The sequence below is a fragment of the Coregonus clupeaformis genome, unplaced genomic scaffold (assembly GCF_020615455.1).
Source record: "Coregonus clupeaformis isolate EN_2021a unplaced genomic scaffold, ASM2061545v1 scaf1033, whole genome shotgun sequence".
Lineage (NCBI taxonomy): Eukaryota > Metazoa > Chordata > Actinopteri > Salmoniformes > Salmonidae > Coregonus > Coregonus clupeaformis.
This window is the reverse complement of record NW_025534487.1, coordinates 36493-51010: the sequence shown is the minus strand read 5'-3', so window position 1 is coordinate 51010 and position 14518 is coordinate 36493. Positions and strand designations below refer to the sequence as shown.

At 43.9% G+C, this 14518-nt stretch overlaps 1 protein-coding gene and 1 pseudogene across 1 annotated transcript; one reads left to right on the top strand and one right to left on the bottom strand.

Moving 5' to 3' along the window:
- Nucleotides 1–3759: 3759 nt before the first annotated feature.
- Nucleotides 3760–6230, top strand: LOC121535901 (up-regulator of cell proliferation-like). The gene is given in 4 exon segments (XM_041843121.2): nt 3760–3880; nt 3883–4919; nt 4921–6022; nt 6025–6230. Coding segments are annotated over 4 exon segments (2466 nt in total).
- Nucleotides 6231–9750: 3520 nt separating this feature from the next.
- LOC123486144 overlaps nt 9751–14518 on the bottom strand; it is a 30180-nt pseudogene continuing 25412 nt past the window's right edge.

Below are 14518 nucleotides of genomic sequence, written 5' to 3'. Positions count from 1 at the left end.
CCTCTCGTGGAATGGCCTCAGGGCAATGAGTGGCAGCACACATTATGGTTAAGAGAAAATGGTGACCACACTTTGTTTTGGGCAAAGGACCAACACAGTCCTGCAGAACCCTGCTGAAAGGTTAGTCAAAAGTAGGAATAGGCTGCAAAGGTGCAATCGGTACAGCTTGCTTCGGTTTACCCTTTCGCTGGCAAACGCAATAGGATTTACAGTATGCCACAACATTCTGTTTCAGACCAGACCAGAAGAAGTTACGCAAGATACGGTCATACGTCTTGTTGATCCCAAGATGTCCTGCCATACTACCATCGTGAGCCAACCTCAGTATCTCTTGTCGAAGTGTAACCTGAATGACAATTTGAGATACACTGGGCCAATCGTCTTGCCCAGAAGTGGCGCAAGAACGCCATTTCCTCACCAGAACACCATCTCTGTCAAATTAACCCACACAAACTTTATCAAACTCCTCCGGACGTATCACAGCAAAAATAGGGGCGAGGGAAGAATCTTTACTCTGTTCAGCAATAAGCTGCTTACTAGACATCGAATTGTCAACTGTAGGGACCCTCTCTTCTGTTAGAGGTCTTACAAACTTCGCTCACCTTGGGGTTTTCAAAGGAGAACCACACATAAACGTCTCAGACAGATCGAACATGGTGGAATCGCTGACATCCTCCCCTCAACACTGCTTGCTCTTGGCAATCTTCTTAGACATAGCACCACTTTTCTGATAACCCATCAGGTTCCTCTACTCTGGGTTCCTTACAAATGACAGGATTTGGCACAACCTTCACTTCCGCCAAATCGTTGCCCAAAATGAATGAAACCCCCTTCATCGGTAGGCTAGGCCTCACTCCAACGATAATGGAACCAGAAACAAGATCAGACTCGAGTTCCACATTATACAATGGAATTTCCATGCACCCCATCTCCACACCTTGTACAAACACACTGTAACCAGTTACTGAAGTGTCAGACAAAGGCAAAACATCCTCCAAAAGGAAGCATTGAGCTGCCCCAGTTTCTTGCAGTATCTTCCCAGGCTGTTTAACAGCATCACCAGAGACACGAACCCGTCTGAAACAAAGGGTTCATACACATCTGATCCAAAATATTGTTTAGGAGATAAACCAGTCCCAACCAGAGACTTAACGGGCTGGAGTGCTCCCACAAGAAGAAACGGCTTTCTCTCCCTCAATTTTTTTCCTGTTTCAACTTAGGACACTGAGACTGTGTCCTTTCTCACGGCATTAATTATAAACTTGAGGATATGAAGAACCTGTTTTCTGCCGATCCTTGTTTTTGGACACTGGGGGAAAAAGACTGAAACCTCGTAGTAGGAGGTGCCTAATCTTCTCTCTTGTGTAGGGATAACTACTGGGTGCTTTGTTTGTGAAGATAGTTTCATGTGTCAACACAAACTCATCTGCAGCTGCAGCTTTCTCAATTGTGAGATCCTTGTGCTCAAATGTAGGTAGCAACCCTTTCGTGAAGGCAATTCTTTAACTGCTCGAGTGCTATGAGTCTTTGAATCCTCAAGGTCCTTGACCTCTTGAGAACCACACCACTGATCAAAAAGACATGCTTGTTCCCTTACGAATTCAACATGGCTTTGTGATTCTGTCTTTTGTAATTTACAAAATATTTCTGTATGCCCCTGGGACCAACTCGTAAACCCGAAGTATAGCAGCTTTAATACTGTCATAATCTGAAATCTGGTCAAGAGAAAGCGGCATACACTTTCGGAGCCCTCCCCACAAGAACACTTTTGGAGGAGCAGTGACCAGATATAGCGCGGCCATTTTAGGGATGTGGCAATCTGCTCAAACAAAGTAAAATATATACGTCCATCTCCTTTTCATTGAAAGGCGGTACAAGCTGGCTGTTCCGACCAAGGTCAAACTCTATTGAGGCTGCAGGATAGACTGACTTGATTCAAAGTGCTTCCATCTCCATCTCTTTTAACCGATTGGCTCGCGTTCTTGTTCTCGTTCTTTGGCAGCGTTTTCTTATTGTTCAGTTTTAAACCAAATGGCTCGAGCTCTAATTTCTGTTGCTCCCATTTTGCCTTTAGTTTTACCTGTCGCAGTTGTACGTCTACAGGGTACTCTACCACCTATAGGACCCTTTTCATCATCCTCCCTCTCTGGAAGGATTTCCACCAAAGCAGTACCAATTAACTCTGACTACTGCTTTTGAATCAGCATGTGCCACTTTGTTGTCATAATGTTTTGCAATGAGAAGATTCACCTTTTGTACATTTATCAAGTAACTCCCAAGTAGGGTTCCCCTCAAATGCTCCCAAATCAAAGACCATCTGTTTTGTTTATTAACCTGTGTGTTTATGCAATTTTTCACCACTCTCTGAGTGGTTGTCAGTAACAGAAACTACCGCAAAAGTGTATTTTGAACACTCAAATCTCAAGGCAAGCTTCAGAGTAGGTGATTAGAGTGACTATCATACTCATGGGAAACAATATCCCGGACTAGCCCCAATTTTAGTTGCGTTCCCCAATAAGAAAACCAATAATATTGTTGCTCAACAGAAATAGGGAACTAACAAATAAGCCCTGAACAACCAGAATGAAACAGGTGGGATTTTAGGAGGGGTTCTCAGACACCATGGCGTGTCCACTGAAAGTTGACTAGCAACAAGAATCTGTGTCCTAAAAAGACGCCCACTAAATTTGACTCAGAAAAGGCTAACCAAAATAAAAACCCACACCAACTTATAATATGGAGCTAAAAGCAAGTGGAGCAAACCAAAGGAGAGAACACAGGATAAAATACTTTGTTTTTATCACACTCAACGAGTAAGAGCTAAACCGTGGTCAAGCACTTCCAACGTCTCTCATGCTAAATGGAGCACTGGGGGAGCCGCTCTTAAATATCCCCTGTGCCAGCACAGGTGAAACTAACGACTGACTAATGAGGAAACAGAACCAACCTCAAAAACTAAATTGAGCAAAACCCCAAAACCTATAACACTGCTGTAATGTATTTTCCCTTAGTACCCCCTGGTCCAGACCAGCTGACTGTTGACTCAGTGAAGACCACATCAGCTGCTGTTAGCTGGAGCCAGCCACCAGGATTGGACCAAACCCAACACCATTACCAGATCTCCTACCACTGTCCAGGGACAGAACCACACATCACTACCACATCTTCACACAGCATTACTCTCTCTGACCTGCAAGGTGGTACTCAGTACTCTGTCAGTGTCTGCACTGTGCTGGAAGATGGAAGGCAAAGTCAACTGGTGTCAACAACCCTCACCACAAGTAAGGAAGTACAATACTTAAGTATTGTCTGGGCAAAAACTGGGTAATCAACTATATTTAAATCTGTTGTTTTGAGGAGAAACTATTAGTTTTCTGTGTTTTTTTCTCCAAATCGCGCCAACACTGCTATTTGTAAGGTTAATTTTAAGTGAATGTTGTAATGAAGTAACCTACTTAAGTATTATCTCTGGTGTCAAACGGACTAGTCATCTAAATGACCCTAATGTAAATGAACTAATCATAGTGGATGTGTCAGCATGGGATGTAAAGGTCCAGTATCTTCCCTGATGAGAAATATATCATGGTGAATTCCCTGGATCTTTACTATTTCCTATATTCTTCCTTTATATTTTCAGGATCCTATCTCATGGAGCTGTTGTCAAAGACTGGACTAGAAGATCATTATGAAAACAAGTTGACGTTAAGTACTGTCCTTGAGATAAATGCTAAGACTATATCAGATGAACCACTTACCACTATGCAGTCACTTCCAGGGGCCTTCCTTAAGAAATTAATGATGGCAAATCTGAATGCTAGGAGTGTCAAATGTATGTCCTCTGACGCAGATGTTTCATTTAGGGGAATAGACCGTTTTGAGAATCTAAAAGTGACTCTGATAGCAGCAATGTAATTAATCCACTGGACCTGATTACAGCCCTGTTTCTGTGCTCAGACAGTTTCCTGCAGCAGGAGATGGTCCAGAAAATGTCCATGTGTCAGTTTGCTGTTCCTCTCCTGCTGCCCAACTGTGATACAAAACAAAGCACTTTGATGCTGTGGGCCTTGAGGGACATAGTGAAGAAGTTTAGACTCTCTTCCCAAACATCCACAAAGGCTTTTGTGGAGGAGAGGATTGTACTCTCTGACATTCCCATGGTGTCTTTTGTTAGGTTAGGGGAGATTAGAGTGTCCAAGTCTCAGATCTTGAACAAACTGCTTAGTAACCCTCAGCAGTACCATGACACATTTGTTCATCATGATATGGAATGTGGCGACGTCCTTCATAAAATCTCAGATGGTCTAGTTGAAATCAGCTGGTACCTTCCATGTGGGAACAGAAACATAGACATCTTCACTAAGCCAGTGGTAGTGGCCAATCTCAGAGGAGACATCAGGTCCTCTGAAACACAGTTCTCCTTTCTGTGTCAAACATCAGCTGCAGTTTACATTTTCACTGATAATTTAAAGGCATATCTCAAGCTCTTGAAAAGCAAAAACACAAAAGCAGAGATATTTCTGGTCGTCAACTCTCAAAGAAAAACATTCAGAGTAGACACATTGAAAGAAATGATCACAAACTGCAGGATCAATGACCAAAATGTGATTGTGAAGAAAAAGAAAAACGATGCAGAATTTGTCAAAACCCTGCAATCATCTGTTGGTGACATCATTGAAAAAAGTCAAAACCGGTTGACAGTGGAAAACATGACTGACGTAGCTCGTCACAGTGGGCTTCTGGTTGATGAAGACCGTGATGAATGTCAGAGTGCCAGAAAGATAGCAGATGAAATCACCAGCAACATCACAGACACAGTGAAATTCAAAGACAAACAACTACCCTTACAAGGGAAAATCTGGAAAGAGCTTTCCCAGTTGGAAAAGGAGAGATGTAGGCTAAGAAAAGAAGGGGGGTCAAGACATTGAAAACTACAAGAGCTCTCTGAATAAAAAGGAGGAAGAGTTGAGAAAGAAGCAACATAAATTTGACATGTCAGATGCAATGACAAGCTTCATTTTCGGAATGTCAAGATCAGGACCTGAGCGATCCTATTTCCTCAAATGGATGCGGATAAATCTGGACAATCTGTCACGTCAGAACCTGTCTGGTTTGCGGGACCAGTACAAAGATCTTTGCCAACATTCTCCGGAGAAAAAAAACGACATTGCAGATTTGGATAAGCAATTATCTGACTGTTCCTTAGGTCTTGAACACTTTCTTCGTGAGTTGGGCCAGTTATATGAAGCTGCCTGCTCCCTCCCTGAAGACAGCCCTCAACGGACACAGATGGAGAATCTCCCTGGATTGTGTGCTCAGATGCTGTTGGAAGGTTTCCCCATTGAGCTTGTGGATGGAGATGCATCAAATATCCCTCTGAAATGGATATCAGCTGTTCTGACTCAGCTTCATACTCTTGTGGACTCTAACAGCAAGATCCGGGTTGTGACAGTTTTAGGGGACAAAGGTACTGGGAAGTCCACTCTTCTCAACACCATGTTTGGGGTCCAGTTTGCTGTCAGCAGTGGAAGATGCACCAGAGGTGCCTTCATGCTACTTATAAAAGTCAACAAAGAACTCAAGGAGGAACTGAAATGTGACTTCATTATGGTAATTGACACAGAGGGGTTGAACTCACCGGAGGTGGCTCAACTAGATGATAGCCATGAACATGACAATGAACTGGCAACACTGGTGATTGGACTCAGTGATATCACAATTATCAACATCTCCATGGAGAATGCCACAGAGATGAAAGACATTTTACAGATTGTTGTTCATGCCTTCCTCAGGATGAAGGAAGTGGGGAAGAAGCCGATATGTCATTTTGTGCACCAGAATGTGTCAGAAATGTCTGCTCATGACAACAACATGAGGGACAGGAAGAAGTTGTTGGAACAGTTGAATGAAATGACCCTGGCAGCAGCCAGAATGGAGAAGAAGGAGAATATCACCAAGTTCACTGACGTGATGGACTATGATCCAGACACAAGCAGCTGCTACATCCCAGGACTCTGGCATGGGACTCCCCTATGTCTCCAGTCAATGCTGGCTACAGTGAGGCTGTGTATGATTTAAAGAATAGCTTGATGCAAGACTTAATAAAATGCCAGAGTAATGATGACATGACACATTTCCTGAGGTGGACACAAAGCTTGTGGGAGTCTGTGAAATTTGAGAAATTAATCTTCAGTGACAGAAACAGCTTGGTTGCAGATGCATACTCCAGTTAATGCACTGAGTACAATGGTTGAGAACAGTCATCCCAGAAGGAAATGTATTCCTGGATATTGGGTGCTGAAAGCAAAATATAAAACAGATCCAAACCCCCAAATGAGCATAAGAAACGTGCTGAAGGACTTGTCCTGTCATCCAATGGTGGAACCAGCTTATTCCTGACGCTAGGACAGCAGAATCCCTGCCCATCAGGTTCTAAGTATTCTAAGTTGCGAGTTAGAATAGTAGAATATACAAGGTACAATTTTGAAATTCGGTTGCGCATTAGCAGTATTTTCTCTTGTTATGTAAGTCACTGATAGTCAGTCATTTAGCCCATGTCAGCAAATCTTTTTTAGATTGATAAGATAGTGTAGCACTCAAGCATATTCAGTTGGCTTTGCTGTTATGATTTTTGTCCTGGATGTCTTTTGTTTTCTCTTTCTCTTTCTCTCTTTTGTTCATTTTGTTGGTTGTTGGTGATGGGGTCTTGGGGGACGGGGTCTTGGGGGTCTCAGATGGTTGAGGGGCAGCTCTTGGGGAACTGTGGGGGATCTTGGAGGGCTGGAGGTTGGGAGCTTGGGCGGTGGCTGATGGGTCGCTGGTTCGGGTCCCCGTTTTGATCTTGTGGGAGATCTGTCGACGTGCCCTTGAGCAAGGCGTTGACCCTGGTTGCTTCTGTGTGTCGCTCTGGGTGGGAGTCTGTTAGATGACTAATGTGATGTAGTTGTTGAGCGACTTCACTGCAAGTATATTGTATGTTTTAAATATTCTCCACCCTATGGCAAAATGTGTAGAATTCCAGCAAAAAGCAATTGCATGTGAAGCAATGACTGGCTGCCTTTTTCTATTATCAAGACACTGGTAACTCTGAACTGGTTAGGACAGCTCGTGAGGTGTCCTAAATATATGTTGACTAGGTGGGACTCATGTGATTAAAGAGGCTTCATGCATAGCTTTTATTTTTAACCATTAGAGTAGGATTTAAATGTCTCTTAGCCCTTATGACCAATGTTCTACTCTGAGACGCTTTGAGGATACAAGCCCAGATATAAAGTATGTAGAAAAGTTAAACAATCACCAAAATAAAAGCTAGACAGGTAGGGAGAATTTAAAATTCCAAAAACAATGAATTTAGCTGTATATAATTGGGTTTGAGCAAGAGAACACAGGATTAGTGATAGCAAAATGCATAGCATTTTAGGAAATTTGCTTTAAAACTGCAACATTTTCTCTCAGCTGTACTGTAGACTGACAGATACCTGCAGTATAGGAAGGAAGGTGGAGTTATACCATACATACTCAATCAAATGTATTTAATAAAGCCCTTTTACATCAGCAGATGTCAAAAAGTGCATATAATTATACAGAAACCCAGCCTAAAACCCCAAACAGCAATACAGAGGTAGAGTCACGGTGGCTAGAAAAAACTCCCTAGAAAGGCATGAACCTAGGAAAACACCTAGAGAGGATCCAGGCTCTGACGGGTGGCCAGTCCTCTTCTGGCTGTGCCGGGTGGAGATTATTATCATACTGTTGACTAGTAGTTGACTTGGACTGGAGTATGGTCTTCAATCTCAATGTTAGACAAATATATTCACAATTGTTTTTATAACCATTTTGATTAGAAGTGAATGTAATATAATAATAAGATAATATGCCATTTAGCAGACGCTTTTCTCCAAAGCGACTTACAGTCATGCGTGCATACATTTTTGTGTATGGGTGGTCCCGGGATCGAACCCACTACCTTGGCGTTACAAGCGCCGTGCTCTACGTAGATCGTGCTCTACGTAGATCATGATCGTGCTCTACGTAGATCATGTTCATTGTGATTACAACAAGGGTATCAGTGCAAGAGAGAAGTGTAACTCTGTAAAAATGAAATAAAGGTCTTTTTTTGTTGTTGATATTTGATATTGTGTATTGTCTTTTGGTTTTCTTTAATTTTATCTCGTATGCCATTCATTTAGTCTTTGAAAGACTAGCCCAACGAGGGGCTGAAAGGGGATCCTAAAATCATGCAGAATGTTCTGTACATCATGTTATTGTGAATGGTCCATTAGAGTTTAACATTCATAGAGATGTGATTATGTTATGTTTACATTACCATGACAACATGCCTACATACTGTACATTGGAAAAAGGCTTTTTATAGTCCTGCTCTTCATCTTATACAATGGAGATGTATTAAGGGCTACTGTAGTTGCATGTTAAAAGATTATGTAACAAGTTCATTATTCTATTGTTCAGTTTTGTCAAATGTAAAAAATCTGTATTCGTCTGATTTAATAAATTAAAAAGTCACAGCATTATTTTATTGTAGAAAAATGCATGTAACAGTCTATGATTCCTCTACCAAACAAACTAACAAGGATGTATAGTTAGTCTTTAAATAAAATACAAATTGTTTGACACAAAGTTATCTGTAATTAATTCCCTTTTAGGTAAATAAATACATAAATAAATCAAATTGATGAAACTACTTGAATGAACATTTATTGTAATTCTAGTGATACAGTTGAAGGCGGAAGTTTACATACACTTAGGTTGAAGTCATTAACTCATTTTTCAACCATTCCACACATTTCTTGTTAACAAACTATAGTTTTGGCAAGTCGGTTAGGACATCTACTTTGTACATGACACAAGTCATTTTTCCAACAATTGTTTACAGACAGATTATTTAACTTAATGTATCAGAATTCCAGTAGGTCAGAAGTTTACATACACAAGTTTACTGTGCCTTTAAACAGCTTGGAAAAGTCCAGAAAATGATGTCATGGCATTAGAAGCTTCTGATAGGCTAATTGACATCATTTGAGTCAATTGGAGGTGTACCTGTGGGTGTATTTCAAGGCCTACCTTCAAACTCAGTGCCTCTTTGCTTGACATCATGGGAAAATGAAAAGAAATCAGCCAAGACCTCAGAAAAAAATTGTAGACCTCCACAAGTCTGGTTCATCCTTGGGAGCAATTTCCAAATGCCTGAAGGTACCACGTTCATTTGTACAAACAATAGTACGCAAGTATAAACACCATGGGACCACGCAGCCATCATACCGCTCAGGAAAGAGACGCGTTCTGTCTTCTAGAGATTAACGTACTTTGGTGCGAAAAGTGCAAATCAATCCCAGAACAACAGCAAAGGACCTTGTGAAGATGCTGGAGGAAACAGGTACAAAAGTATCTATATCCACAGTAAAACGAGTCCTATATCGACATAACCTGAAAGGCCGCTCAGCAAGGAAGAAGCCACTGCTCCAAAACCGCCATAAAAAAGCCAGACTACGGTTTACAACTGCACATGGGGACAAAGATTGTACTTTTTGGGGAAATGTCCTCTGGTCTGATGAAACAAAAATAGAACTGTTTGGCCATAATGACCATCGTTATGTTTGGAGGAAAAGGGGGGGGCTTGCAAGCCAAAGAACACCATCCCAACTGTGAAGCACGGGGGTGGCAGCATCATGCTATACAGTGTTGATCCTAACTGACCTAAGACAGGGAATTTTTACTATGTTTAAATGTCAGGAATTGTGAAAAACTGAGTTTAAATGTATTTGGTTTAAATATAAGGTGTATGTAAACTTCCGACTTCAACTGTATGTCAACATCACTATGATATAATCAGACCTTTACTCTGCTCTTAGTCTCTGATCAATAATATGAAAATAATTTATCAATAAATCAGTATTTTTTTAAATGATGCAGTCCGGGATCTGAAGCACTTACAAATTCGTAACATATTGTACGAATTGGAATTCGTATCATAATATTGTATTTTGTTTCAAGACGTAACATATCATACAAAATGGATGACATTGTGCACAACTTTCAGGGACCCGTTTTGGCTCGTTAGCACTACTTTCAAAACTGCTGGCTGAAACTATACAAGAGCATCACTTTAACTGATAACATAGTGTAGCACTTTAAACATAATGCATGAAAAGCACTTTACAAATACAATTATTATTATTATTATTATAACGTTACATTTATACAACAAAAACATACATACAGTATTATTAGGGATTGTTGCTATAGCAATACAAAAGTATCAACAAATATCCTAAAAACAACATTAAATATTTGTACATCAATCATATTGTAATTAAATGTACAACAACATACTGAGGACTGGTCCATAACATCTAATAGAGGAGGTTGTTGTTGTTGACTAGTCATGTCATCATGGTCTTCTGGCCAGGAGAGTCAGCGAGACATCATCCTGACAAACTCTGTAGAGAGAACACAAACTATGAGTATTAGTAAAGTGACAACATAGTGAGTATTGGTATGGTGACAACATGGTGAGTATTAGTTTCGTGACCGCATGGTGAGTATTAGTATGGTAAACATGGTGAGTATTAGTATAATGACAACGTAGTGAGTATTAGTATAGTGACAACATGGTGAGTATTAGTATAGTGACAACATGGTGAGTATTAGTATGGTGACAACATAGTGAGTATTAGTATGGTGACAACATGGTGAGTATTAGTATGGTGACAACATAGTGAGTATTAGTATGGTGACAACATAGTGAGTATTAGTATGGTGATAACATGGTGAGTATTGGTATGGTAACAACATAGTGAGTATTTATTAAATGGTATTGTGACAACATAGTGAGTATTGGTATGGTAACAACATGGTGAGTATTAGTATGGTGACAACATGGTGAGTATTAGTATGGTAACAACATAGTGAGTATTAGTATTGTGACAACATAGTGAGTATTGGTATGGTGAAACATGGTGAGTATTGGTATGGTGACAACATGGGGAGTATTGGTATGGTGACATGGTGAGTATTGGTATGGTGACAACATGGTGAGTATTAGTATGGTGACAACATAGTGAGTATTAGTATCGTGACAACATAGTGAGTGTTAGTATGGTGACAACATGGTGAGTGTTAGTATGGTGAATCAGGGTGAACATAGTATTGTAGTAGAGGGCAACCTTCATCATATCTCAATGTCCTCACATTCTCCTCTCTGATCCTTTAGTTCTCCCCTCATCCCCTCTCTCTCCTTCACTCATCTTCTCTCTCCTTCCTTCACCCCTCTCTCTCCTTCCTTCACCCCTCTCTCTCTTCCCTCATCCCCTCGCCCTCCTTCCCTCATCCCCTCTCTCTCCTTCCCTCATCCCCTCTCTCTCCTTCCCTCATCCCCTCGCTCTCCATTCTTCATCACCTCTCCCTCCTTCCCTCATCCCCTCCCCCTCATCCTCTCTCTCTCTCCTCCCCTCATCCCCCCCCCTCTTCCTATCCCTCATCCCCCCCTCTCTCTCCCCCTCATCCCCTCCCCCTCTCCCTCCTCTCCCCCTCTCCTCCCTCATCCCTCGCCCTCTCCTTCCCTCATCCCCTCGCCCTCCTCCTTCCCTCATCCCCTCGCCTCTCCTTCCCTCATCCCCTCCCTCTTCCCTCATCCCTCTCTCTCCTTCCCTCATCCCCTCGCCCTCCTTCCCTCATCCCCTCTCTCTCCTTCCTTCATCCCCTCTCCCTCCTTCCCTTCATCCCCTTTCCTTCCCTCATCCTCTCTCTCTCCTTCCCTCATCCCTCCTCGCTCTCCTTCCCTCATCCCCTCCCCCTCATCCTCTCTCCCCCATCCCTCATCCCCTCTCTCCTTCCCTCATCCTCTCTTTCTCCTTCCCTCCTTCCATCATCCCCCGTCTCTTCTTCCCTCATCCCCTCTCTCTCCTTCCCTCATCCCCTCTCTCATCCCTTTGCTCTCCTTCCCTCATCCCCTCCCCCTCGTCCTCTCTCCCTCATCCCTCATCCTCTCTCTCCTTCCCTCATCCCCTCCCCCTCGTCCTCTCTCCCTCATCCCTCATCCTCTCTCTCCTTCCCTCATCCCCTCCCCCTCTATCTACTTCCCTCATCCCCACCCCCTCTCTCTCCTTCCCTCATCCCCCCTCTCTCTCCTTCCCTCATCCCCTCGCCCTCTCCTTCCCTCATCCCCTCGCCCTCCTTCCCTCATCCCCTCGCCCTCTCCTTCCCCTCCTTCCCTCATCCCCTCACCCTCTCCTTCCCTTATCCCCTCGCCCTCATCCCCTCGCCCTCCTTCCCTCATCCCCTCCCCCTCTCTCTCCTTCCCTCATCCCCTCGCCCTCTCCTTCCCTCATCCCCTAGCCCTCTCCTTCCCTCATCCCCTCGCCCTCTCCTTCCCTCATCTCCTCGCCCTCCTTCCCTCATCTCCTCGCCCTCCTTCCCTCATCCCCTCGCCCTCTCCTTCCCTCATCTCCTCGCCCTCCTTCCCTCATCCCCTCTCTCTCTCTCCTTTCTCTTAGTTCCTTTCTACTCCTCTCCACACCCTTTCCTCCCACTTTGATGTTCACCAAACCATCTCCTTATCTCTTTCCCCATCTCTCCCCCTCTCCCCTCACCCTCGAAGTCGAGCAGGCCGTCCCCGTTGAGGTCAACGTCTCTGAGGATCTCATCAATCTCTGGTTGGTTGAGCTGCTCCCCCCACCAGCTTCTTCATGGCCTCCTTCAGTTCAGCCAGGCTGATCTGACCGTCCCCAGTTAGAGTCAAACTGAAGAAGAAGAAGAAGAAGAAGAAGAAGAAGAAGAAGAAGAAGAAGAAGAAGAAGAGAGGTGAGGGAGAGAGGAACAGAAAAAGGGGAAGAGTGTAGTAGAAAGGGAGAGGAGAGATTGAAGGGATAGAGAAAGACAGAGGTATAGAAAGAGCAGGTTAATAGAAAATAACTTCTAATTACATTTCTGTGGTCTTATATTATAAACAGATATAATATGATGAATATTGGGTCTCCGTACTTCTTTGAAAGCATCCCTGAGCTCCTTCACTCCTATCATGTCTGCTGTCTCTGCCAACATCTTAGGACCCATCAGCTCCACAAAGTCCTCAAAGTCCACTCTGCCGCCACCTGGAGGGAAACAAGAGTCATTACAGAAGTGGTTATGGGGGCGATGAAGAGCTGAAGAGCTTCAAATACTACACACAGTGGGTATGCCCTGGCTTTCTCTGGTTAATGTGCGTGTGTGTCTGCATGCGTGCACGCTCACAATGTGTGCATGCGTGTCTTTACATCCGTGTGTGTGTGTGACTCACAGATGTTCTGGCTGAGTTCGATGAGCTCCATCTCAGTGGGCATGTACCCCATAGTCCTCATGCACTCTCCCAGTTCCTTACAGCTGATGTAACCATCTTTATCCTTGTCAAACTCCCCGAACGCCTCCTTCAGCTCTGCACAGGGAAGAGAGAGGGGATGGGGGAGAGGGAGAGGAGAGGAGAAGGAGAGGGGGAGGGTAGATGTGTTGAATAGAAATGAGAAAAATAGACATTGTAATGAATATAAGAAACAGACTCTTTGAAGACAAGCCACATCCATAGCTGAGGGCAGTAGGGATGCTGAGGGTGAGGGAAGTAGGGGTGCTGAGTGAAGTGATGAGTGAAGTAGGGTGCTGGGGTAGAAGTGCTGGGGTGAGAGGGTGCTGGGAAAGGAGGTAGGAAGTAGGGTGCTAAGTGTGTGAGGGAGGGAAGTAGGGTGCTGAGGTGAGGGAAGTATGGGTGCTGAGTGCTGAGGGAAGGGGTGCTGAGGGTGAGGAGTAGGTGCTGAGGTGAGGAAGTAGGGGTGCTGAGGGTGGAAAAGAGGCTGAGGCAGAGAGTGCTGAGGGTGAAAGCAGGGGTGCTGAGGGTGAGGGGAAGTAGGGTGCTGAGGGTGAGGGAAGTAGGGGTGCTGAGGGTGAGGGAAGTAGGGGTGCTGAGGGTGAGGGAAGTAGGGGTGCTAAGGGTGAGGGAAGTAGGGGTGCTGAGGGTGAGGGAAGTAGGGGTGCTGAGGGTGAGGGAAGTAGGGGTGCTGAGGGTGAGGGAAGTAGGGGTGCTGAGGGTGAGGGAAGTAGGGGTGCTGAGGGTGAAGGAAGTAGGGGTGCTGAGGGTGTGAGATGTAGGGGTGCTGAGGGTGAATAAATAAATACAATTGTGAACTAGGGCTTTATTACTCCTGTATGAGCGGTTGAAAACCCCGCGGCCACAAAGTATCTACGTTTTAAAGGAGGACAACATAGTAGAGCCAGAACACTGGGATGTATTGTTGTTGTCTGGGACTAAATACAGTATGTTGAAAATGTGAGTATGTACGGAAAAGACAGGAAGAGAGAGAGAAACAGGGAGAGAGGGAGGATGACGGTGTTGACTGAGAGAAACGGGGAGAGAGGGAGGATAACGGTGTTGACTGAGAGAAACGGGGAGAGAGGGAGGATAATGGTGTTGACTGAGAGAAATGGGGAGAGAGGGAGGATAATGGTGTTGACTGAGAGAAATGGGGAGAGAGGGAGG